This window comes from Nothobranchius furzeri, chromosome 11 (assembly GCF_043380555.1).
Source record: "Nothobranchius furzeri strain GRZ-AD chromosome 11, NfurGRZ-RIMD1, whole genome shotgun sequence".
NCBI classification, from domain to species: Eukaryota; Metazoa; Chordata; class Actinopteri; order Cyprinodontiformes; family Nothobranchiidae; genus Nothobranchius; species Nothobranchius furzeri.
In genome coordinates, this window is record NC_091751.1 from 23,113,700 (window position 1) to 23,139,242 (window position 25,543).

The following is a 25,543-nucleotide window of genomic DNA, read 5'->3' on the forward strand; positions in this document are numbered from 1 at the left end:
GCATGATACAAGTGTGCAAATATCTGAAGAATTGAAACAGGGAGTATTGCGTCGTCGATCGCAGCACATGCCGGGATGCAAGTCCCTGTGATACTTTTTTCAAAAACCTTTAACAACTTTTTAACAAACAGCCAAACAGTTATTTGAAATAAACTTACATTTATTATTGCTTTGTCTAAAAGTCTTAGAGCATCAACTAATCAGCCTAAAAGTACCTAATTTATTAGAAAATACATATTTTCAGAAAAGGAACTTGAGCCTTTTCTCCTGCAGCAACGACTTGTGGGTAATTCCCTTGCCCGCGGTCCGCATCGCTGTGGACTTGGGTGAAGCTCAGATTAAGGGTGCAATGGGGGCATGATGAACTTCCACACTTGAGAAACGGGACACCCTACGCACTCGCACCACTGGCCGGGAACGGGCAATTGAAGGGTGCAAGTGCGAGCATTGGGATTGGGCCTATGTGTGATATTTATAGAACTCAAATATGCCAAGATTGCACATTTGGGTAAATGCTGACATGAAAAGTCAATCGAGTCATTCTGCACATCCTGTCACTCATGGACCATGGATCAGTTTTTTAATAATTTGTTGGTTTTGCATGTTGTTCATGCAAAAAAGGAGGAATTTTTTTAAATTAAATAAACGTCAGTTATTTTAAGTTTACCTAAAGAAAAAAGGTAAAATTCTCTAGTTTTCATAAAAACATAAAATATTATCAAAAATGGATCACAGGATGTCCTGCTGAAGCTTCCCATTACAACAAACATCTGATTATCTGTGTTTACATTTGAACACAAAACAGATCACACTTCACTTTTGTGGATTTACACTTCTTCATGTGAAGCTTTGCACTAAATAACGGTACATCAAGCAGAAGGTAACAGAGACCATGGCATGGTGTCAGACAGGATATGTACCAAAGATGGATTTGATAATCTCACTGTTGCCACTACTGGTTTGTGTTTCATGTTTACTGACTGCAACAACAGGCCATGAAAGAGAAGTATTTGGTTCTGTCACAATCTAGGTGTGCAAACAGACAGTTGGAGGGATGAAACGCTGCACTATGGCCAGCTTGTAATTGCAAAACCACTTCTCTAACTAGCCTTAGCTGTGCTTCAACGGCTTCCTTTTCTTTGTGGATTGACTGTAGCAGAAGATGGTGCCCTTGTTGGTTGTTGTGCTTCTGCTGTCCTTCAGCAGCTTTTCCCTAAGTGATGGTAATCATCTGTATGAAGTAAAATCTCTTTATTGTGAGACAATTTTGTGTGTGAGACTTGTTTTGTGTTTTTCAGATTGTAACACAGAGTTTCTGTTCAACGTGGATTTTCCTGGATCAGATCTAACGTTCCTCTATTCTCCGTCCGTGGATCACTGTCAGCAGCTGTGCACTCAGCACCCCGAGTGCCTCTTTTTCACCTTTATTCGACCTGACTGGACCACAGACGATCGGTAAGACGGAGAGGGCTTTGTAATATATGATAAATAAAAGATCAAGCAAACAGTAAATATTTAAATGCATATTACTATAAATGTTTTGTTTGTTACCTAAATCGGGGGTTGTCACGATTTGGGCCAGGATGTTGAATTTTAATGCTCATTAAGAAAAAAACAAAGAGTAAAAGCAAAATGTTTGGACCTTTCACAATCTCTGTGTGTGTGTGTGTGTGTGCGTGTGTGTGTGTGTGTGTGTGTGTGTGTGTGTGTGTGTGTGTGTGTGTGTGTGTGTGTGTGTGTGTGTGTGTGTGTGTGTGTGTGTGTGTGTGTGTGATTGTCTATTTGTTTAAGTGGACAGGTTTAGACTATTAATGTTTAAGATGTGGACCTTCACTTCAACACAGCTGATTTCCATGCTGAGGGGACATGATGCAAAATGCAAAATTCCCTAATACTTGGTGGCCATCCTACATATATGTGAATATGTAGTCTGGCCATGACTCCCAAGGAGATCTCAGTCATGAGGTGGAATCTATGGTTGTCTTTCAAACTGTCTCCGTCCACTATTGGACAACGACCAACATGATGTACTCACCGCTATGAATGTCAGTCAACAGGGCAGTATGCCATAATGTGTCAAAGAAGATGAACATACATCTTTTTTGATATAAAGGACTTAAGTACCTCTATCTGCACTTGACTCAAAGAAAAGTCCAAGTCTAATTAGTCCAAAGTTTGTGCCAAAGCCGTTTGAAATGAGCCGCCACCATCTTGTTCCTCTCCGATGCGTCATCCCGCCCACCAAACCGATAGAGCGCTGTGATTGGCTCAGGCTAATGGTAGGCCTGCTGAGGCTCCCATGGAGCATGGCTATACCAACATGCAGAGCAAAATCATTTTGCTTCAGCTACTGTCGATTTCTTGGCTAATAAGTATCAAGAATTTGGCAAATTATAGGAAACACTTTAAGTTTGGCTAAAGCGTCTTCAAATACGACTGTAACAGTTTTTCAAATCATTTTATTGCAATTCACACTTTTTCTCTGTTTCCATCACAAAAAACATGAAAAAGAACTGATGAGAGTTTCAAAATAATTTTATCTTTCTCCTTTTTCAGACACTTCCACTGCTTCCTCAAATCTACTACATCTGGGCAGCCAACATCACAGACTCAACTCTTGGGAGTCACATCTGGGTTTTCACTCAAACCGTGCAGTCCAGACCCACGTAGGCTCACCAGGGTTATCGAAATCACTAATCAAGACAGCTGTTATTAGTGACAGTTCCATAAAATGAACTTAAAGCGCAGAATTTCTTTTAAATGAAATGCAGCCACCGTTGCATCACAACTCTTATGTCAGAAGGGAATTGGGAAATTGGCCTATTGCTGTGATTGTGGCAATAAAAAAACCGTCAGAGGAGCAACAAAATCAGTTCCTAATTATATTTTCTGTAAAAGTAGTTTAGTGTCATTTTTGTTGAACCTTTTGTTTTTGTTTGTTTTATTTGCCAGTACCTTGCTTTTCTCAGGATTTTGAGAACGTGGACTTCTTCGGCGCCGACTACAGAACCTTGTTCACGGCTGACTATAATGAGCGTCAGAGAGCCTGCACTCAGGACCCTGGCTGTCAGTTCTTTACATTTGTAAACAAAGATTTCTCACAAGCAAATATCAGGTAACTGTCCTTCAAGGGATACTTTGCAATTTTTTTATATTTTTAAATAACTTTCTTGATCCAGTGTGTGTTAAAATGACCATTTACACCATTTACAGGGTTATTGAAAGGCCACCTGTGGCCCCTTGTGGCCAGAATAGTTCATTTGCAACTTCAAAGTTGCTGATGGTTGGGACGCTGCAGTCTGCTTCCAGCATACTTCCTGCGTGTTTAAGATCATGAACACAGCTGATTTGTTTAATTTAGTGATGAATCACTCCTGTAGACACTAGGGTTGTCACGATACTAAAATTTCAAACTCGATTCGATACTTGAAACAAAACTCGATACTCGATTTCGATACTATTTAAAAACACCAATTTATCAAACAAATTTATTCAAAAAATAACATTCCTCAATTTATATTACAAAAATTAAATGTTAAGAATTAAGTGTATAAAGTGCTTAAACCTTTCAAGTATCAGCATTTTTTAAAACGTGCATACAAAAACTGGCGAAAGTTAACACTTTAAATCATGAATTGTCTCACTATATATACACTATTTGCAGAGTGATATTTTGCTGCTTAAACTCTGTTTAAGGTGCATTTTTGTCATAAGATGTAATGCCATATGTTTTGTTCTGTACTTTTGAACAACTCTGTTGGTCAATAAAGGGAGAAAACGAATTTCTCCACAATAGGACAAAGGTACATCTACCGGTAATCTTAATAAAAACAGACTGGCGCACGGCAGTGACGTCATTAAAAGCGCCGGTTTGATTAGCCGCAGCTAGTCTGTTCACGCCTAGAAATCCCAGACCAGACCCGCTCCAAACGAACAGGGGAATCACGTTAATGATTCCTAACAAAACCTTTCGACATGAAGATGTTTGGTGCAGATAATGTCTTATTTCGAGGCTGCACCATGGGTGCCTGTCCGCACCCGTTATATGGATATACGCTGACGGCGATTCGGCGATGGACCTACGGTAAATACCCCGGGGATTCCAAGTAGCACCAAAGTTGTCAGCGTGAGTAAACAAACGTACTGCATGCTAGAAATTAAGTCCGAGTTGCAATAAACGGGAGTTTCCTTTAAGCACATAAGCGTGAATATACAACTACGTGTCGGACTTGGTATGCTAATTAAGTTGGGCTGTGAAGCGCCTCCCAAATTCGCTGTTTATGTTTTTGTTTATTTATTTGGCAGACAAAACTTGGATCGGAGACAACTCGCGTGGGAAATTGTAATGTAGCCATGCGGCGGCGTCTTCTTCTGTTTGTCTGGGAGGCGGAGGCTGCTTTACGGCATCTGGCTGTCGTGCGTGTCGGTGTACTCGAAGAAAGCTGTGTATAATAGTCCATAATATCGATACCACAGGGATGGAATATCTAATTTAGATACCACTTTTAGTATCGATTTATATCTAGGTATCGATTTTTTTGACAACACTAGTAGACACTAAGGTTGGCAGGGGAGACATTTCAGCTGTTAAATTAAGGAGTTAAAAAAAGACACAGCAAGGAGATAAATTTTGCTTTTGGTTCTACAAATGGGCACTAGGGGGCACTAAAGCAAGCAAAAACTGCCTAGTCTCCCTTTAAACGCGATGCAGCTCAATGTTTGTGCAGGACGACTAGTTTATAGGAATATCATGTAAAAGAAAATGACAAAATAAAGGAACACTAGACAAATTTAGCCAGCTTCAACACTCCTAGTGTTTGTTTTAAATTACTGTCACAAAAACAGACTGTTTACCCCCTCACTGCAAGCTCGTGTTTTCAAACCAGCTGACTACATGTTAAAGTTACACTTACAAGAATCGGAACATGACTGCGAGTTCTGCATCCAATTCTACGTCTCTGAGCTCTCGCTTCCTGATGTTGACTCTTATTGTTTTCTTTTGGTCGGACATTCTTTTTATCTTTTTTGCTTCATCAGATAAAGGTTTTCTGTGTTTCGTCAGAGGCGCCACCATGATGAACACAATACAAAAAAAATAAGACATCAAAGCTAAAACACATTGACAAACATCAATAAAATTAAAATGTTAGTCATAAGTACTATATAACTGTTGAGTAGAGCCAAATGTCAGTGAGTAAAAATGAGGAGAACTATAATACTAGCAGACAGCTAGTTATGAAGCCAAGGTGCAGCTACTGCAAAAGTTCCATCCCCTCTGAGCTCCAGTCTTGCCCTCGGATCGACCAGTAGCTGCTGGTCAGCCGACCTTAGAAGTCGTGTTGGATCATATACTGCATGAGAATATGAGAAAGCTACAATGGTGCCAGCCTGTTTCAGGATTTCTATGTCAGGACAAGAATTTCTAAACAAACTCTTAAAAAACAACTGAAGTCCTATGAAGCAAAGCCAGCTCCAGGGAGAGGTGTTCAGAGCTGCAGGTGCCCGTCAGCAGCAGACGTGGCGTGGGTTTCTGCACCAGTTTAATTTTTGGAAGACAGCCCTGACTTTCCCCGACATGAAGACCATTGCAGTAATCTGTTCTCAAGGTGATAAAATAAATAAAAAATTATACTTCCAGTTCCTCTCCACTAAGACAGACTTAACTTTAGCAAGTTTCTTTACCTGGAGGAACCACAATTTCACCACATTACTTTTGATTCTACCTTGACCTGTACATTTGTGATACCATCCTTAGCAAAAGCTGACAAAGGTGCAGCTAAACTGCCGATGTCCCATTAGGTTTAAAAAAGAGAATCTCAGTCTAACTCTAAAATTTCAAAGTGATATTCTCCCCACAGTGAGCAGAGGGGCTGAAAGGACCATTTAATCAACCTGAAAAGAGTCATTTTAGCACCTTTTGGCTCAAGAATATCATTCAAATATATAAAATTATACTTAGTGTGCTTTAATACAACTTTTTAAGCTGTGATGTGACTTGATCAAACTGACCAATAAGGAAAGTCCGACCATGAGTAAACATAAATCAATTAAAACAGTTTATGAATTCAAAGTTAACTCCTGACTTTAATACATTCATAATTGTGAGCAGTGTCAAAGGTGACCACTAGAGGGCAACCTTTCGTTTGGACATTGACTGGATCATGAAGGGCCAGGTCCGCACAAAAGATTCTCTCTAACTGGCCTTTCCTGGACTTAAGGACTTTGTTCCTCCAACTAGACTGTTAAATCTGTTAAAAATTCCTCTATGGCCGACAGATGTCATCAAACATGTATTTTCTTCCATTCCAGGTTCAAATGTCACCTGAAATTCAGCTGGCCTGTACCGGCTCCCCCTAACGTAGAAAGAAAAACTGGACTCATATCTGGATTCTCTCAGAACATTCAGTTCCCTCAACAGATTGCTCCAGGTACACCATCACCTGAGAGTTAGAGGCAATGCTTTATGATGGCTTGTGATGGATATTCATGCATTTTATTTGTTTATTTCTTACAGCATGTGAAGGCAAGCTTTTCCAAAGCACCAACATCCCAGGAAGTGATCTCCTGTCTCTGCAGGCTGCATCTTCTGAACATTGTCAGGTCCTGTGCTCTGCTCATCCTCGCTGCTCCTACTTCTCTTTTGTCAGGTACCATGTGTCCATTTTCCAGTAAGAAAGACACTTTTTTTAAAAAATCATGAGTCCTTTAAGCAAAATTATCTTACAGGTCTGATAAGCCTTTTCCCCTTTGTATTAAAAGTAAAATTTGTGTCTGCAGAAATGACTTCACCTGTTTTTTGAAGGACAACCTAAATGGTTTGACCTTCGAAGAAAAAGAAGGAGTCACGTCGGGGTTTCCAGCACGTTTCTGTCAGCTCAGTAATGGTACGTACTGGTAATCTCATTACCAATCACAGTTACCTCATGATGTAAACAGATAGTGGACATTCTTTATGCTCTGACTGAATCAAGTTTATACTTTTATAATGTTTTAACGTGTAATTTGACCATATGTATCTTTGCTAACAGACTGGATCAAGCGGACACATGAAGGAGCTGATTTTAGAGGTTCTGACATTCGTAATGAGCAGCTGGACAACGCAGGGGCGTGTCAAGCCAAATGCACCGAGGATCTAAGCTGCCAGTTCTACACCTACCTTACTGACAACTTCTCTGATGCAGCTTTTCGGTACAGTATAACTTTGGTTAAAGTTCAGGCAATAGCCTCTATTTATTAACCACTACACTTTCATCCAACACTGAATTGTGTTGCAGCAACAATAAACGTTTCTTTATCGTTTAGGAGGCGCTGCTTTCTTAAGCGTGTCATCACCATGCCTGCTCCTCCTAAGGTTAACAAGTTGGACAATGTTGTCTCTGGGTTTTCATTGAGGAACTGCGTCAATGCAGTGCAATAGGAAAACATTTGTTATGTTTTGTTACTTTGTGAGTGTGAACATGAATAAAAGTGTTTGCATGCAGTTTTTGGGTTTTGATTTGACATTTTTAAGCCGTTAATAAGAGGCAATCGAAAGGTTTTCTATTGTTTTTATAATCAGAGATCGCATCTGGTTTCTCATACTGGGAATGTTTTCAACTGGAGCACCAACAGTAATTCAACAGGCTAAAAAGTGAAGAAGAATCAAACTATTCATATATGATTCACATTAATGTTATGCTGTCTTTTTTAATTCTTGCAAAAGAAACTCTTAAATGTTCTGTTTGGAGTGTTAGTACAAGTTTTTCTTCCGGCTCTTGGAGAGTACAGACACTTTTTTCTCCTCTCCCTCCCTCCTTATCCCAAGGCTCTTTGTCCTGTCTGTGCACGGCGCTTTCTGCATTTTTTCTGGAAACTGGAAATTATTAAAAATGGATCTGGTCAGTTGGTCTCTCAACGCGATTGACAACATTTTTTCAACGATGAGAATGGGAGAAGGGGCTCCTGGATGCCCCTCTGGGACAGAGCCAGCTGGGTATATCATGGACTCCTGGAAACAGTGGAACCTGATCTGCCTCTCTCAACTGTCTGTAGAGGATTCTGAAGATGTTTGAATATTTGTCGTTTTGGTGTTGGGATTCCTGCTGTTTGGCCTGAGCGGTTACCTGGCTTACCGGAAAATTAACGAGTTTTCGAGGAATATTGGCCCAGTCCCAGAGCTCAGGGATGGTTTACACTGCGCTGTGAACGTACAAACTCATATAATTGTCGAGGTGAGTTGTAAGCTTGGAACTTTGGCTGAGATTCAGGCTCCAGCACAAAAGGTGGATTCCATCAAGGAGCGAGTGGATGGATCAGCACGGATTGGGATAGATTAATTACGCCATTATTGGATCTAGAGGGGTTGAAGACCAACAGAACACTAACGCAGAGAGGAAATTATCTCTGTCTGTCCCCAAAACAATTTTTATCTGAATCTGGTGCCCTTGAGCCTGTGAGGCTGAAGTGATAACTCCCCCCTCAGAAGAAATGTGGAATGCGGCTGTCGCTATGGTAACTCTTTCTCCCTATCCCAGCCTGGGCAGGACTGTGACCGGTGAAGGCCGTGGAACCGTATCCAGGAGTCACTGTGCCCTCTAACCCATTATCTCCCTCCCCTGTCCAAACAGAGGTGATGAGTGCTGCCCCATGCGGCTGCACACACTGAAGCGAGGAGAGTCCCAACCCTACCGCCCCACCTAGTGGACACATGTTGTGTAAAGTCTGAAGTCTGTGTGCATATCTGTCTGAGGTGTTTTTTTGCATAGCAAAGTTACCCTCTCTGTGGAGGGTAACTCTGAAGTGCCTTTTTCCCCTCCCCCAACTCTATCCTCATATAAACCCTCTTGATCTATTAAGGTAGCGCGACTCAGGTTGCGAATGACCACAGTCACCAATTCTTGCCATGTGTGTATGTATGTATGTCTGAATCCAGAATTGTGTGTACTCAAACTCTAATTTCCCTCTGGGATAATAAAGTATTTTTGAATTGAATTTGAATTTACAATATTGCCTGCTATATCACAACCAAAGCATAAACATATTTGGAGAATGTGGGAATTGCTGACGCTACCTCTCACTTGCAAAGCAAGTGCTGTACCATTTGAGGTCTATCTCGAATGCATTTCAGCAACTGAAAGTGTTTTCAAATCCTCACTGTTCAGACATGCTAGATGCTGACTGTCATACAAATGTAATTGCAACGGCATAAACATGCATTTCACCAATTCATGTGAGACAAGAATAGTTCTTCTCGGTGTCAACTGCATATATTTTCATTTAGGTTTGATGTCCTTAATGGTTAAGGAATAATTTGTCATATTTTAAAAAAATCCCCTTGTTATGGAAATGTATATTTCATTACTTTAATCCTATTAACTGAATGTCTTGAAGCACACACACACACACACACACACACACACACACACACACACACACACACACACACACACACACACACACACACACTCTTGTCCTTGTAACCTTCCATACCCACACACACACCCACTCTCTCCCTCGCATGATCTCACTCCCATTCCTTTCTTATAATTTGTATAAATAAACTCTGTGACCAGATGTTCGGGGCATTTGCCCAGTGCACTTGCCACAAATCATGATTTGGTTGCATGTCTGCCTTATTTTCTCTTGTCCCTCTCTCTAGCTGCAGGAAATGTGTTTATTGATAAACATATTGATAAAATCCCTAACACACCTGTTTTGTTACAACACATGCATGGAAAGATTTGTAGAATGTGAGCATAAATACCACTAACTCTTACATGCAATCCAGCACTTGAACATTTTGCCAATTTACCCAAGCACTCATTGCAACCATTAAAACTATTCAACAATCCTCACTGTTTAGACAGGCTTAATGTTGACAGTCTTACAAGTGTAAATGCAATGGCATAAACATTGAATTCATCAAGTTTTGTGACAGTGGTTGGGGTATGGTTTGCTTAGTCAAACCAGTCATCATGTGACATTTTTCAAGCATGTCCCAAAAGTGGCATGCAGTGCCTCTAAAGATTGGATTGGGTTCTATTTTTGCCATGTGCCGCTTCTGGATCACATCAATTTCCGCCGTTATTAGAGGAAAAATCACAGATGGTTTTAAAACCCCCAGTAATTTTCAAAATAAAAGACTATTACAGCGATGCTATATCATGTCTATGTAGATTATGTCAATACACGTGAGCTAACAACTTATTTACTTCCTGAATTGTTCGAGAAGTTCAATGATGTGTTTTTCATGGCTTTAATCCTGGCAGTTGAGAGGATCAACTTCATGTATGACATTAAACAGTGATATCATATGTGATTCCCTCTTTTTGGTTTGATGGCGGATGGCTTAAACAAACCCTGAACTTAGAAGTTTTGGTATCTCGCGAGTCCACCTAAGACGCGGTTCCGTGCCCAAGACTTTCCTGGTGTGTACTGGACCCATAGTATTTGCCAGCGAACCATCCCATCATCATTTGGACAGCCAAACTTCAAAAATGCTGGCCTAAATAATCAGTGAGAGCTTTTAAACTTGATGGCAAGCCGTCCCTGTTTTCTGTAATATCAAACCTAGATTTTGACTTTTTGTGGAAGTAAAATAAACCCTGCTTATTGCACAAGTTATTTGGCAAATATGTTCAAGTGGAAATATGCAGATTCATTGCGGGGAAGGTTAACCCAGCACGCAGGGTTCGAATGGCACTGAGCCCATCTCACCTGAAAGGGTCTCACACTTGATTTCAATTAACAGGCTTCTGCGGACCACTGCAACTAGGGAATCTAGTGTGTTGGAATAGAGAAACCACAAAAACGTGCTGGATACCGGCCCTCAAGGCCCGTGTTGTGAATATTGGGCACGAATAATTTGTAAGCTTTTACTTACTTTTTGGATTCATCAATACATTTGTAAATATGGAAATATTTACCGATTAATTAATTAATTAGGATATTAGGATATCCACGGGGCACCACCCCTTTAACAGGGGAACAATGAATCCACACCTATTATCAATCTAGTCTAAACTTTCCGTGAAATCTTCACGAGCTGCAGTTAATTTATATCAACACAAACAAATCATCTTAATTGGCAATGACCTTTATTAACTAATATATTCACTTCAGCTTAGGGCTGGGCGATATGGCAAAAATAGAATATCACGATTTTTCCAATATTTTATCACAATTTCGATTTTATCACGATTTTTTTATCCATGAATAGCATAACTTCTATTGCGTATTAATGAAGAGAAACATTGAATAAATAAACATTTATTTATATTAGGGATAATCAACACAGTGCTAACACACTTATATTTTAAACTCACACCAGAGATGATAGAAGCCCTGAGAGAAACAATTACAAAAATCAGTTTTTCTCGTTTTTCAAGTAACTTAACATAAATTATAATCGTAAATGTATATAAAGGGCAAACATGTCAATTGCAAACATATTGTGCAAACATTACCTTGTTCAAAATACTATGTAGCTCCCAGTTGCTCATGTAGTGGATAGTTAAGCTCAAATACGGCTCTGAAGTGCAGCTGGACCAGAGATCGCTTGTGGTAGCAAAAAACTGCGCATTCTGAATATTTTCTGCAACTCTCACTTTGCATTCAGCGTACATGCGTGGAATGGCGGTGTTTGAAAAGTACTTGTGGCTGGAAAACTCGTAGCGCGGATCCAATGTTTTTATCATTTTCTTAAATCCCACTCCTACTGTTCGCACGGGACACAAATCTTTAACCAAGTGGTACGTCACTGCATCTGTCACGCTGTTCCATCATCTGCTGTCTCTGCCGTAGGGAGAGTTTTGTGAGTGTTTCTGTTCGCGTTTGCTGCCTGGAAGAAGCACTAGCCGCTGCAGCCGCAGGCTTTTTAGCTTTAGCTGCCAGCTGGCTCTCATTGTATTGTTTGGGATGCCTTCTTTTCAAGTGATTAAACAAGTTTGTGGTGTTGCCATCACTTGCCTTGACGATCTCCTTGCTAATGACGTTTTGCTGCTCTTTGTCATCTGGTGAAAAACCAAACCAGTTCCATATAATGGACGAGGCGTTCCTCTTCGGAACGAAAACCTTGTTGTCGCTCTCAGCCGCGGCCGAAGCCATGTTTGTTCACACACAGGTGAAAACAAGCGGGGCACTAATATATTACTATAGCCCTTTTCAGACAGACATTCTGGAACATTTGCGGACAATTCAATCCGGTTTTTAACCGGAACTGTGTTTTCAGACACACCACTTTTGTACCGGAACTTGTCCTTTCGGCTGCGTTCACACAGCAGGGAAAAGTTCCAGATGTCTGACGGCGGCGGCGGCGGCGGGGGGTGGGGTGGGGGGGAATCGGACTTATGTTAAGAAGAAGAAGAAGAAAATATCATTTCTATAGCGCCTCTCAAGATAAAAATCACGAGGCGCTTAAGCATAATTCTGCGCACACGAAGACGCATAAGAGACCTGGATGATGAAGCTCAATGGTTAAAGGAATCACTGAAGCGCTGTGAAGCGCTCCGTCGCGCGTCTAGGCGGTACCGTAGGAGGCGAGCTGCCGTTGTTCGCCGCATGCTACAGCAGCGGGCTATATAGGTGCGCACAGCGTCCCCCGGTCCCCTCCTCCCCCTCCCCCTTGTCCGGAACTTTACCTCACCAGTCTGAAGCAGTCACTCTGTCCATAACAAGTCCGGACCTGTTACTAGGGGCTTCGTCCGGATAAATTCCGGAACATGTTATCCGGATGTTTGTATTCAGAGGTCTTACAGACAGATTCCGGAACATTTCCGTTTTTCATGGCCTGTCTGAAGGGGGCTTATGACTCACTCTGATTGGTTAAGGGTCAAACAAAGGCGTGTTTAGGGATGGGTACCTTTTACATTTGAATCCATAGGCGTCATTTTAACCGGGGACGCCGGGGACATGTCCCCAGGCAAAATTTGTGATTGGCCGCTGTGTCCCCCCCACTTTCAAAAAAGCCTGCTGATTAGGTTTTTTTTACCAGCTCAGATGTATACCTACGTCTGTCCCCGGCAGATTTTTAAATGTTGCAACTGGCATCTAATTATTTATACTTGAGCTTTAAATAAAAATAAAACCGTAATCAATTTAGATTATTTTTGTAACATTACTGAAAAAGTGCCCTGCGTTATGCTGAGTACCCTGCCACCCAGCTGTCAGCAGTTGTGATAAGCAGGAGAGCACGTCACCCACACTGCTCAAGAATCCCTTATTCTTCTTTAGCTCCAAGAGGTAAGCAATGTTATATTTTATTTAACACCAAAAGAAGGCGATATTTTAATGTGATTAATGCAGGCGTCCTTCAGGCGTGCTTACAGCCACCCCAGCTGTTAGCATGTAGCTGGTGGAGGTGAGTACACGTGAGCAGAATTATAAGTTGTTAAAAAGTCGATTTTAAGTTAAGTAGCTTTTGTGACTTGTTTTTGACATGCGAGGGCTCTTGGGAGTGTTCTGTGAGAAGTTTAGCTGTAGCTTTAAAAAGAAAAGCAAGTAATATGTGTGATAATGCTTCGATTAGCGTGTTGCTAATAGAAGCTAACTTCTCGTGAGTGAGTGTTAAGTTACTTCGCTGTCTTAACCTGAACAGAGTGTGATGCTGGATAATACACATTAGCCACGTTTACATGCGCAAAATCTCCTCTATCCGATGAAAATCTTGGCTGTTCAGAAATCCCAGATGTCTGTAATGGACACTAATTTATGCACCAAGCATTCCATCCGAATAAATAGGTTGAGCATGCGCAGAGAATTGTATTTCTTGGAAAAGATGGTAAACAAATGCCATGAAACGAAATGAAAAGTGTAATGTGCAGAATTTTTGATCTGACTGGGTGTTCAGTCCATTTACTTGTGCCCATTTAAACGTGGCTAGTGATGGAAATTGTGTGTTCTGTTATACCAGGTAGGCTCATGTATGAATGTTACAGTAGAAAAATGTATTTGTGTTACAAGTGTTATTAGCAACTTTTGGTCATCCACTATAATCTGTTTTTTATGTAAAATGTGAAAAAAAACTTGAATAGTAATAATAACCACTATACAATCACGCAGCACAGTAACATGCAAGTTGGTGGAGACCCCTGTGTGAGGCTGGATAACACATATTGATGGAAATTGTGTGTGTTCTGTTGGACCAGATTGCTGCCAATAAAAGCAAGTTGAAGAATAATCTGGTGCCATAATCTGCTTTTTGGTGAATGTGGAGCACAAGAGTGATGACACAAATTGTCCAGACCACATCTACTGAGCAGGTCAGAAGGTGATCCGTTACATTAGCCGTTCTCTCTTTATTTTGTTTGGATGCCTTGATGAATCTTTTGAAGCTTAAAATATTATGAAGGATTCTTTAGTCAAAGATGGATCAGTTAACTGTTTTATTAACAGAACAAAAATGAAAAGGGAAATAACCATTAAGTTTGAATGCACACAAATACACATTGTGAACACACTGAGAACAGTTGCATTCTGACTGACCTGTGTGTGTGTGTGCCCTACTACTAGCGTGCCTGTCAAATGACTCCCTAGCCTTCTTCCAGTTTCTGAACCCCAGAGAAATATAGGTATGTTCAGTTTTTTGCCATTGTTTAAATGTTCTTTTTAAAAGCAGTTGTGCAGTAGAAGCACAAAACTCCTTTTATTTCAGGACTGTAATGGAGCCAGGGGAAGATTTTGAACCAGCTCTCCTGGAAGTGAAGAGTGCGGTTCGGCAGAGTTTGTGGCTCGATTAGCTGTGCTGCTGGTTGGTATGGGGAACCTGGACCCTCAGCTGTATGGATCTGGTTTGCGTGTGGAGCGTTATCCTGCTTCCCCACATCAGTAGCTGATGACTCGACCTATAATGTAATTATTCAGTTGTCATTAGTTTCCATACATAGTTCTCAGAAATGTTTTGATTCTACACAGTGTTCTCCAATTGGTCTACTATTGCCATTATGTTATATACACAACTTACTTTTCTGTTTGTATTTTGGTAGTAATTGTAGTGTTGTAGATCTATCTGTTGTTGTTTTAATCAAATCTGTTTTCCTTCCACATTTTTGTACAAGTTGAACCAATGCAAAGCCCTGCAGATGGATAAAACTTGCACATGTTTGCTTCCTGAACCCTCACCTGCTGAATCTGATCTGAGCTTGTTTCAACACTCTCCATTTCTTCATCCAGTGATTGCACTTGCTGTAAGAGTATACCAAAGTTGGTTTCATATTTACTGTAAGGTTATATGATTTTCTGTTGATGTGAATTTCACCTCTCCATTCTCAGCTGCCTGTTCCTGCATGTGTTCATTTTCCTCTGTCACATGCTGTTCCTGATAGAAAATGGATATTCAAATAAACATTACAACTTTTGTGATTTTATTTTTTTTATTTTGCTAATGCAGCATAGACTTATCAATGCCATCAAAATCTGATTTAAGATTAACACAGTTTTGCAAGGCTATGGAAGGGCTGGGCTGGTTAAGGTCATGTAGGGTCACACGGTTAGCATCTGGTTTCCCAGTCACTTTTACACCACAAAACTTTATTCTGAGACTTCTTCATTTCTCACACTTCAACCTAAAATTTAATCCCTCTAACACTTTAATTATGGATGGGTCATTTCACATAATGGGACCATTTGCTAGATGGGGACCTAGTTGGAATTAGTTAAACAGCACCATTCAGTGACAGGTGCAACACCTGTATGTCAGTAGGCTACTGCAACCTCCTTTCAGAACTATCCACTTGAGCAGGTCGGGAGTATATCACAGGGCTGTGCTGTCGTGTTGTAAGATGAAGTCTTCTGAAAAATGATGAAAACCTAGACATTTTTTCAACCTATGAAATCTTCCCAGATGCCCCTAATAGCACATGAACAGTAAAAATGTCACGGGAAAAAGAGGTTTGATCACCTAGCATAAAGTGCGTGGTTTTTAACCATTATTGCTGCTAGCTAACTGTACCAGTAGATGAGAGAAACATTGCCCTCTTATCTACTGCTAAGTAAGTCAATATCAAATGATAAAACTGGATATCTTAGTCTTTTTTGTTGGGATGCACTTACAGCACATTTTTCTAGCAGAAAAACCATCTGATATCGGTTGCGTTCTTTCTTTTCGACATGGTCGACAGACACCTACTTTTCACCTACTTCAGCTTCTTAACTTTTTAAAAAAAATCAATGAATCCGGTAGTTCACGGACAGCTAGCCTGTCGGAGTGTGGAGATGACCAGAGAGTGGAGCCTGATAAAAAGATGAGTATTTTTCTCTGAAAATCTTATTTGACAGTCACAAATAACATAACAAGGATATATATAATATAATACAATAATAATAATACAATATCTTTTTTGCTAGGCTAGCTATATGGATGTAAAGATTCCACCTTGCTTACAGGCAAATGAGGTGTTTCAGTGCCGTTGGAAAAACAAAACAAAACAGGATTTTTAATAACTGTCAATACACTCCTCTGCATATTGGAGTGAAACATTAAAAACTGATGAATACTTAAATATGCTAGCCTATTTAATGATTGTCCCCAGCAATTTTTAAACCCCACTCAAGTGTATGGTTATTGTCCCCAGCAATTCTAAAAACAAACTGACGCCCTTGGCAGCAGGTGACGCGGAGTCCTGTGACGGGCCACGTCTAGCGTCTTCTGACCCTCTGTTTGCTGACTCTGTAGATTTCTCCATGTCCTGCTGCACTGTCTCCTGAGGTTTTGTGTCTTTTCCTTCTGGATGTAGCTGAAGGTCTACTCGATTTCTCCTCAGGGACACTCCACCCTCCATCTGGATCCTGTATGAACGTGGCGCCACCTCCTCCTTCACCTGACCTTGATGTCTCCAGGTCCCTGTAGTAATGTCTCTGAGACGCACCTTGTCTCCTGGCTTCAGGGAAGGCAGGTGTCTCACCTTGCGATCATGCAGCTGTTTTTGTTTCACCTTTTGTCCATCCTTTGTTTCCTTAACTTTATGTGCAGTTTTTGGCGTCAGCAGGTCCTCATTGACTGGTAGGTTGGATCGAATACGTCTCCCCATCAGCATCTGAGCTGGTGACATTCCATTCTGCAACGGTGTGCTTCTATAGATCAGTAGGCTCTTCTGAAAATCCTCTGTCCTGAGCTTTTTTCATTAATGTTTTTATTATCTTGACGGAGCTTTCTGCTAAGCCGTTGGACTTTGGATATATGGGGCTTGATGTTGAGTGTTGAAACCCCCATTCCTTAGCAAAGGTGGCAAACTCACAGCTGGAAAACTGGGGCCCATTATCGGAGAAAAGTTCACATGGGACACCATGCCTGGCAAAGACAGTCTTGAGATAAGCGATCGCTGCTTTACTTGAAGTTGTCTGCAGTAGCCCAACTTCTGGATAGTTTGAAAAGTAATCTGTCACCACTATGTAACTTTTCCCATCAAAATCAAACAGGTCTGTTCCTACCTTATAGTAAGGTCTGTGTGGTGCTGGGTGAGCCAGCAGTGGCTCCGCCGGCTGTTTGGGCCTGTAGATGCGGCACTGTTCACATGAAGCTGTGGTCTGGCTGATGTCTTGGTTGATTCTTGGCCAGTACATTACTTCTCTTGCCCTGCGTTTACACTTGACCTCTCCGAGGTGACCTTCGTGGATCTTTTGGAGCATCTGTTTGCGTAATGAGGATGGTATGACATATTTGCTCCCTTTCATCACTATGTCATCCACCACTGTTAGTTCTCCTCTGCAGTTCCAGTAATCCTGGATTTTTGTGCTCTTAAGTTCATTCATGACTTCGTCTGTATTTGTCTCTATTTTTATCTGTTCTGATCTGTCAGCAGATACTGGCAGAGATGTCATCGCCATGTCAACATATGCTTGTATGTCCAGACTTTTCTCAAGGTCTTCATGCTCTTCCTTATCCACTGCTCTTGATGATGTATCAGCTGTGTACATATACTTTCCTTTGGTGTAGATCATGTGCACGTCGTATTTCTGTAGCCTGATTAGCATGCGCTGTATCAGTACTGGACAGTCGTTCAGTGGTTTGGACATGATGGACACCAGTGGTTTGTGGTCAGTTTCCACTTCAGAAGTTTGGCCATAGACATACTGATGGAAACGTTCACAAGCATACATGCTCGCTAACAGCTCCTTTTCGATTTGAGCATATCGTGTCTCTGCACTCGTCAAAGCTCTGGATGCGTAGGCTACCGGCAACCACTGTTCCTCATGTTGCTGCAGCAGCACTGCACCCAGTCCGTGTTGTGATGCATCTGCTGAGATCCTGGTGCTTCTCTCTGGGTCATAAAACTTCAGCACTGGCTCTTGTGTGAGAATCTCTTTTAACTTTAGAAAACATTGTTCTTGCTCATGGGACCAGATCCATTCATTCTTTTGTTCAAGCAAACTTCTGAGAGGGGCTGACACTGTTGACAGTTGTGGGACAAACTTTGCCAGATAGGTGACCATTCCTAGAAACCTTCTGACGTCGTCTTTGTTGTTTGGTCTTTCCACGTTACATATTGCTGACGTTTTCTTTGGGTCTGGCTTCACCCCGTTCTCACCGACAACATCTCCCACAAATGTAAGTTTTTTCACTCCAAACTCACATTTATCTTTGTTTAGTTTCAGATTGACTTCTCTTGTCTTGTCTAGTACTTGTCTCAGTCTTTGGTCATGTTCTTCTCTAGTGGTTCCCCAAACTATGATGTCATCCATCATGGTCTCCACTCCTGGAATGTGCTCAAAAATCATATGAATGGTCTTGTGGTGGACTTCAGGAGCTGACAGGATACTGTATGGCAGACGAGGAAACCTGTATCTGCCCTCAGGTGTGTTGAACGTACAAAGTCTAGAGCTCTCCTCGTCCAGCCTCAGCTGCCAGAAACCTGATGAGGCATCTAGTTTACTGAACCATTTAGCTCCGGCAAACTGTGGCATGATTTCTTCTCTGGTTGGCAGCTTGAAATGTTCTCTTTTAATAGCTTTATTTAAATCCCCTGGATCCAAGCATGTTCTGAGAGCACCTGTTTTCATTTGTAGAACCACCAGTGAGCTGACCCATTCAGTTGGCTCATCTATTTTCTTGATGACCTCTAGTTTTTCCATGCGTGCCAGTTCGTCTTTTAGTTTTTCCCGCAAGGCAAATGGGATTTTCCTACCGGGATGCACAACAGGTGGCACATTTTTATCCACACATATTTCATGTTGTCCTGGGAGACATCCAAGTCCTTCGAAACAGTCTTTATATTCTTCCATGAGGGAATCCTGATCATTCGGGGCTTCTGGTGTGGAGACTATGTACACCCTTTTAACCAGGTTGAGCTTTACGCATGCACTGAGTCCTAGGACTGGTTGTACACTCTTATCCACGATCAGCAGCTGTGCTCTTATCTGGTGTTTTTTGTATCTGAATGTCGCAACACATCCACCTTTAACAGGAACTCTCTCTCCTGTGTATCCAGTGACTTTTATTTTCACAGGATGCATTTTGCTCTTTTTTGTCATAGCTTTGTAACGTTCCCATGATACCAAGTTAACCTGGGCCCCTGTGTCCAACTTGAATGGAATTATTGCCTCATTGACCTCAACTGGCACCACCCATTCCTCTTTCTCTGATGTAGAGGTGTGTACTTCATCTATAATGAACTCCTCCTCATCCTCTGCTTCTTCATCGACTGTGGGAACTTTCTGTTTTGGAGCTGCTTTACAACATTTGGCATAGTGATTCATTTTCCCACAATTGTTACAGGATTTCCCAATTGCTGGGCACGATTTTGGTCTGTGACTGCTTCCGCATTTACCACATCTGAACTCTGTAGCTTTCCCTTTTTGGTACTTTTGTTTGGTAAATGTTTTCTTTATTACTCCATCTTTACTTAGAGCATGCACTGACGTCTCACCTCTCCGGAGCTCCTTTGCTTGTGCTCGTGTGGTTTCCGCTGCTCTGCACATGCTGACACACTTATCCAGTGTAGGACCAGTCTCTCTCAGCAGCCTCTCTCTCAGTGCATTATCCACAGTTCCACAGACAATCCTGTCTCTTACTAGCGAGTCTCTCAAAGTCCCAAATTCACACGATTTGCTTAATGTGTGAAGCTCTGCTAAATATTGATCAACAGGTATCCCCTGCTTCTGATCATGGGTAAAAAATTTGTACCTCTCATAGGTCACATCCTGTTTAGGTACGAAGTACTCTTCAGATTTATTCATCACGTCAGCCAAAGTCAAATCAGCCTCATCCAGCTGAAAGCTATTATATATATCCAATGCATCTTCCCCTATAACATGCAAAAGGATGTGAGCTTTCAGTTTTTCATCATCTCCACCTGCTCCGCTTGCAGTCAAATATATATTAAACCTTTGCTTAAAGCGCTTCCAGTTTTCAGCAAGGTTACCAGTCACTTGCATGGATGAGGGCGGGCTTAGCTTATCCATGGCAGCACGTCGGGGTATCTCAGTCACTGCAGCTCTTTACTGTTGTCTATCTGCTCTCACAGGCACCGATTCCTCTTCTGTTTGCTCTAAGTGACCACACGCGATCTGCTTCACTTTTACCGTCGCTCACGGGCGTCACACAATACAGCACAGGTCTTTAGCATGTAGCTCTGTAGCGCGCCATTACTCACGCTTTCCATAGACTCTCCCTCTACATCCGTCTTTCGTGGCTCCCCCGTGGCAAATCTGTCCTTCGTCTTGCTCACGGCCACTTCTGACACCATGTGTTGTCTTGCTTAATCTTATAATAAGCACACGAGGCGTGAAAACTCCTTTTCCAGATCTTTATTTAGCACTAGCCACCACTACTGTATCATCCATGCAGTTTCCCTTCCCTCCTATAATCTCCTCTCCAGCCTTCTGGGTAATTGAGTTCTTCCTGAACTATCTCATAACATCACACTAGGGGGTGCTAAAAGCAAGGAAAACTGCTTAGTATCCCTTTAACAAACACACACGGTACCAACCAACACAAATGTGTCATCACATACATGTTAGGTAAGAGCTTCATCCTCCGCCCTACAAAACATCACATCCTGAAGTGTAAGAGTCAACGTCTGGACCCTGAACTCTACATATTTCCACATGTTTATGTATGAAAAGGACTGTGCATGAGAGTCACTCTCTTGTTGAAGCCAATCAGAAGATTTGTAGCTAAGAGTTTTAGCATGACTCTGGTGCTTCGTAGCTCTTTTAGATCAGTGTCTTTGTGTTTGACGCTCTGAGGTTTGAGAGTGAGGCTACTCTCCTGCATCCCTGTCGGCTTGATGCTAGTAGATTAAAGGAGTAGATGTCAGGTTGTTCCTACCTATAACCAAGGCCGGATTAACCATATGGGCAACTGACCCATCCCTCATGACACGTAGGTGTGTGAGAAGGCGGCGCTCCCAAGACTAAATGCTGGCTCTTCGGGGAGCTCGTGTTTGAGCGTCTGGCCCTCCCATGTTTAGTGCTTCCTGAGAAGCCTTGAAGAGGGAGTCCTCTTTATCTGGTGCTCTAGCTCTGGCTCCTTCTCTTGATGCGAGGAAGCTGCTCCCACACGACCTCTGAAGCCCAGCACGTTACCTCCACCCAGCCTCAGACTGCTGCGTGGACCGAGAAGCACAATAATTCATCTCTGCACAAAAAAGGCTGGCTTAGACAAACTTTCAGGTGCAGTCTTACGAAGAAACTAAGCACACTAATTGTCTCAAAGGCAAGTAGACGGAGAGATGAACAAACACGACACGCTCTGATGAGGATTTTTAAAAGCACACTGAAACACGGACCGCTCTCTTTGCGTCCGTCTCTCCTCTAAAATATCAAAAGGATTCATTTTTCCAGATGCGTCGTAGCCTCCGTTTCTCCTCTGTACGAGTGGAGGCCAGTGGTTCGCTGGACCTCCTGACCCGCGTGTCGTCTCTTCTCACGTTGCTGTTGGTGCTCTTGCTGTTATTGTTGGCGTTGTTTCGAGCGTGTGCGTAGTCCCTGCTTTTTGCTCATGCCAGTGTCCTCCTGCTCGTACAGTACGTAGTTACGCTAAGGATCAGACCAGCTATGAATTCTTAAGACACTTGCACATAAATCAGATCGCCGGTGTTCATCTCTACACATGAAGGTTTTATGCTTGATAATAATAAGAGACCAACACTGACAAAAAGCACACGTGAGGCACAACCAGTGATTTCAAAAATATATTTCTTTACATTTCAAGGCTTTATAGCCCATCCAATCAACATTCACACATAGGTTTAAAACAGGCGCTCCTAAAGCGCCCTCTAGTGTTTGCTTAGTAAAATTGCCTTTAATCAACTTAACCTCCTTCTCGTCTTCCTCTTTTATCACCATTATTTCTAAATCTGGTGTTTATTCTGCAAATCTCTGTGCCTTCGTATTTATCTATTCCTTTTGTTTAACAGCTTCATGATTTCTTTGACCACGCCCCTTTGTGCCAGTGATGTCCGAGTGATTTAACCCTAAAAGTCAACCCCCAAATGTCTGCAACCTTCTGTAACTACTGCAAAGCCTTGTATGAGCTAATATAAATACATAAAATAACAAAGAAATCTGGTAAGCTGTAATAAGTTGGCTTCACTCCTCCAGACGCCCCCAGTTTTCAGTGTTTTCCCTTCATATGAGCCAAGACGGTGGATCAGCCACCAGTTTTCATCCTAGTGAAAAGTCCACTTGTATTTTTATGCTCTTTAAAACAAAGATATTTGAAAGACAGATAGTTCTATGTGAATAATAATAACTATGATGATAATCAAGAGGAATCTAGATGTTGAGCTGAAATGATCTGAGCCTGTACATTTCTGTTGGAGTTCTGGATGTGTTGTGACGGCTGTTGTTCCACGGTCAGGTTCAGGTTGCGTTTCTGCTGTGACGATACACTCCTGTACAGTTGTGATCAGAATAAATGTATAAATTAAACCTCACTTTGCCTTTTTAATGCTTCATGTACGGCAATGTGCATTTTGCCTTGGGGCTGACTGGAGAACTGTAAACTAGGACTTCCTGCTACAAAAGCACATGTTAAAGGGGACGTGTTACGACTACATTTTTAAAGTTAGAACAATTTTGTGGTCTATACAAAACAGGAAGATGAAGATTTTTGCACAAAACCCCTTTAAATTAAGCAATCTCACCAGCTCTTTGACATTTTCAGTACATTTAAGAATACACGCTTGCTGGATCACAGGAGACTGGGTTTCCAGGTTGCTGGAGGAGCTGAGCACGGAATAGGGAGCAGGATCCGGTAAGGTGAGGTCAGTATGGAGTGGACAGCCAGGGAGCGGCTGGGAGACAGCGGGACTGGTCCGGTAGGTTGCAGGACGGTATGAAAGGTGGTGGTGGAAATGTAGAGAAGAGGCAGCTTACAAAAATCAGGCAAGCTTGGAAAAACACACAGGAACTAGCAACCTGGCTAGAAGTACGACTTGGACGATATCTATTCGGATTACTCAGTAATCAGGCTCGGGAGTCGTGGATACCAAAGTTGAGTTCATCATCCAGCAAATAAAGATGTCTCCCAGCAGCTTATATGTCCCTGACCAACTGATGAGCAGATGGGCTGCAGCTGGTCACTCCTTGACACGCCCACCTGCAGGAGAAGCTCAGAGAAGGTTTAGCAGAGAGAGGAGGACTCACCCCAGACCACGACACCAAGATAACTTAAAGTGATACTTTACAAATTTTTCGTGTTTTGAACTCATTTTCTTGAGCCAGTATGTGTCAAAATGACCCTTTACATGGTGAATGAAACGTCACTCAGACCCTCACCGCTCTGTGGCCAGAATACCACACTTGCAACTTCAGATTGCCGGTCAGGTCTGTTGGAGTTAGTAGAGCTGGTATGCCTGGTTCTGCAGCCTTAAGGTGCTTTTCCAGGAACTCTACTCAGGGCAACTCGGACCGATGCAGTTCAGCCCGACCACGGTTTCCAAGGGCACGCTTTGGTATTTTCTCCCCTATTTTTAGTCCCTGCTCCATTGAGGTACCTGGCAAGGCTGAGTTGGGCCGGTATCGTGTCATGTTGTGGTGAAGAAATCTAACCCACGACATACAGAATCAGATCTGAGACGATGTAAAATGTTTAAGAATTTATTGAAGGGAAACCAAGGAAGCAGCGTAAACGTAGCCGAGTTCTTGCACGGGAAGCTGGTGCGGGAAAACTGTGGACAGATCGGAGTTAGATCCAATTTGCGGAAGGAACAGGGAATCAGACTTGTGCAAAGGACTTACGGTCTGGAGAGGTGGGAACTGGTTTGAGGGAGGAGTGGTCCGGTCTGGGTAGAGAGGCTTAGCAGGGACTGAGATCCAGAAATGAGACGTGGAGGGAGCTGAGCTTGGGGAGGTCCAGGAAGGTTAGGTGGGCAGCTGGAGGTGGTTCTGGCCAGGGGAGAGGCTGAGAGACGAGCGGAGTTGGAGATCCAGATGGTGTGGGCTCCAGAGTTCTGCCAGTCAAAGATGAGTGTGTAGGTTTGTCTGGGAACAAGAGCAGGAGGTCAAAAAGGCAAAAATCCAAAATCACATCAAATCTCAAAAATCCAAAAACCAAAACAAATCTAGTTCTCAAGAGGTTTACAGAGCTCGAATAAGTTTCACAAGTGGCTGTTAGAAGGTACCCAGGTAGAGTAATCATCCAGTGAAGTGTAGGAGTCTCCCAGCTGCTTAAATACCCCTGGCCAGCTGATGAGCAGATCTGCTGCAGCTTGGTCACCTCCAGACACGCCCACCTGCAGAGGGAAAACTCAAAAGACAGGGAGTGACAGCAGGGAAATACCTCAGACCATGACATATCGTGATTCTGGCCGCTGATTGGCTAGGGGCTTCATGGAGCTGGCGTGGGAACAAACCTGCTTTCAGATGGGCTGACTCAAGCCACGCTGTACAGAGCTGTTTTAGGCTGAGTAGTGCTCCTGGAAACCACCTTCAGTGTCTACATGAGTGATTCATCACTTAACTGAACAAATCAGCAGCAGCAGCTCCTAGATGTTAGTACTGGGTATGGAATGGAATATGATTTAAAATATAACTCGAGCAAAAGTGTTGTTCTAATCTACAGAACCACCCAGGATAAAAGGCTTAATTTTCCTGTGTTTAAGTTGTCCAGCAACAGTCTGGCAGTCTGTGAGAAGATTAAATATGTTGGACATTTTATCACAGCCGATATGAGCGGCGATGATGATATTTACAGGCAGCGCTGCAAGCTATATGTGCAAGCAGACACCATTGCACGGACATTCAGCTGTTGTTCCACACCTGTTAAAGTGGCATTATTTAAAGCATACTGCACATCTGTGGTCATTCTATAACAAGTCTAGCTTGCACAGGTTACAAGTGGCAAACAATGATGCAACGAGAATCCTCCTCAAAATTCCCAGGGGAGGCAGTGCTAGTCAAACGTGTGTTTCTGTGAGCGTGTGCACATTTAAGGCACTTCTAAGAAATTTCATGTTCAAGTTTATGAGACGGCTGGAAGAGTCTTCCAATAGTATTATAGCTGCACTCTCAAATCCCACTGTGAGCTGCTCTCGTTATATGTCTAGGCTGAGAATGCACTGGTTCAAATGTTTGGGTGGATTTATCTCAACTAGTTAGTTTTGTTGTCCCTTACCTCCACTGCAGT

General features: G+C 42.3%; 1 protein-coding gene and 2 long non-coding RNA genes across 3 annotated transcripts; 2 read left to right on the forward strand and 1 right to left on the reverse strand.

Annotated features, from left to right (window-relative positions):
• The first annotated feature begins 1,047 nt into the window (after nt 1–1,047).
• Nucleotides 1,048–7,480, forward strand: LOC107374492 (plasma kallikrein). Its single transcript, XM_015942650.3, has 9 exons — nt 1,048–1,223; nt 1,299–1,455; nt 2,557–2,666; nt 2,953–3,115; nt 6,310–6,428; nt 6,515–6,647; nt 6,778–6,884; nt 7,029–7,188; nt 7,303–7,480. Exons 1-9 carry the CDS (start codon nt 1,163–1,165, stop codon nt 7,415–7,417), a joined length of 1,125 nt encoding a protein of 374 aa, XP_015798136.3. The 5' UTR covers nt 1,048–1,162; the 3' UTR covers nt 7,418–7,480.
• Nucleotides 7,481–15,026: 7,546 nt separating this feature from the next.
• Nucleotides 15,027–15,341, forward strand: LOC139061911 (uncharacterized). Its single transcript, XR_011515554.1, has 2 exons — nt 15,027–15,161; nt 15,247–15,341. It is a non-coding gene; the product is annotated as an uncharacterized lncRNA (long non-coding RNA).
• An 8,658-nt stretch (nt 15,342–23,999) lies between these two features.
• LOC139061912 (uncharacterized) lies at nt 24,000–24,704 on the reverse strand. Its single transcript, XR_011515555.1, has 2 exons — nt 24,157–24,704; nt 24,000–24,086 (listed from the first exon to the last, which is right to left on the reverse strand). It is a non-coding gene; the product is annotated as an uncharacterized lncRNA (long non-coding RNA).
• Between the last annotated feature and the right edge of the window lie 839 nt (nt 24,705–25,543).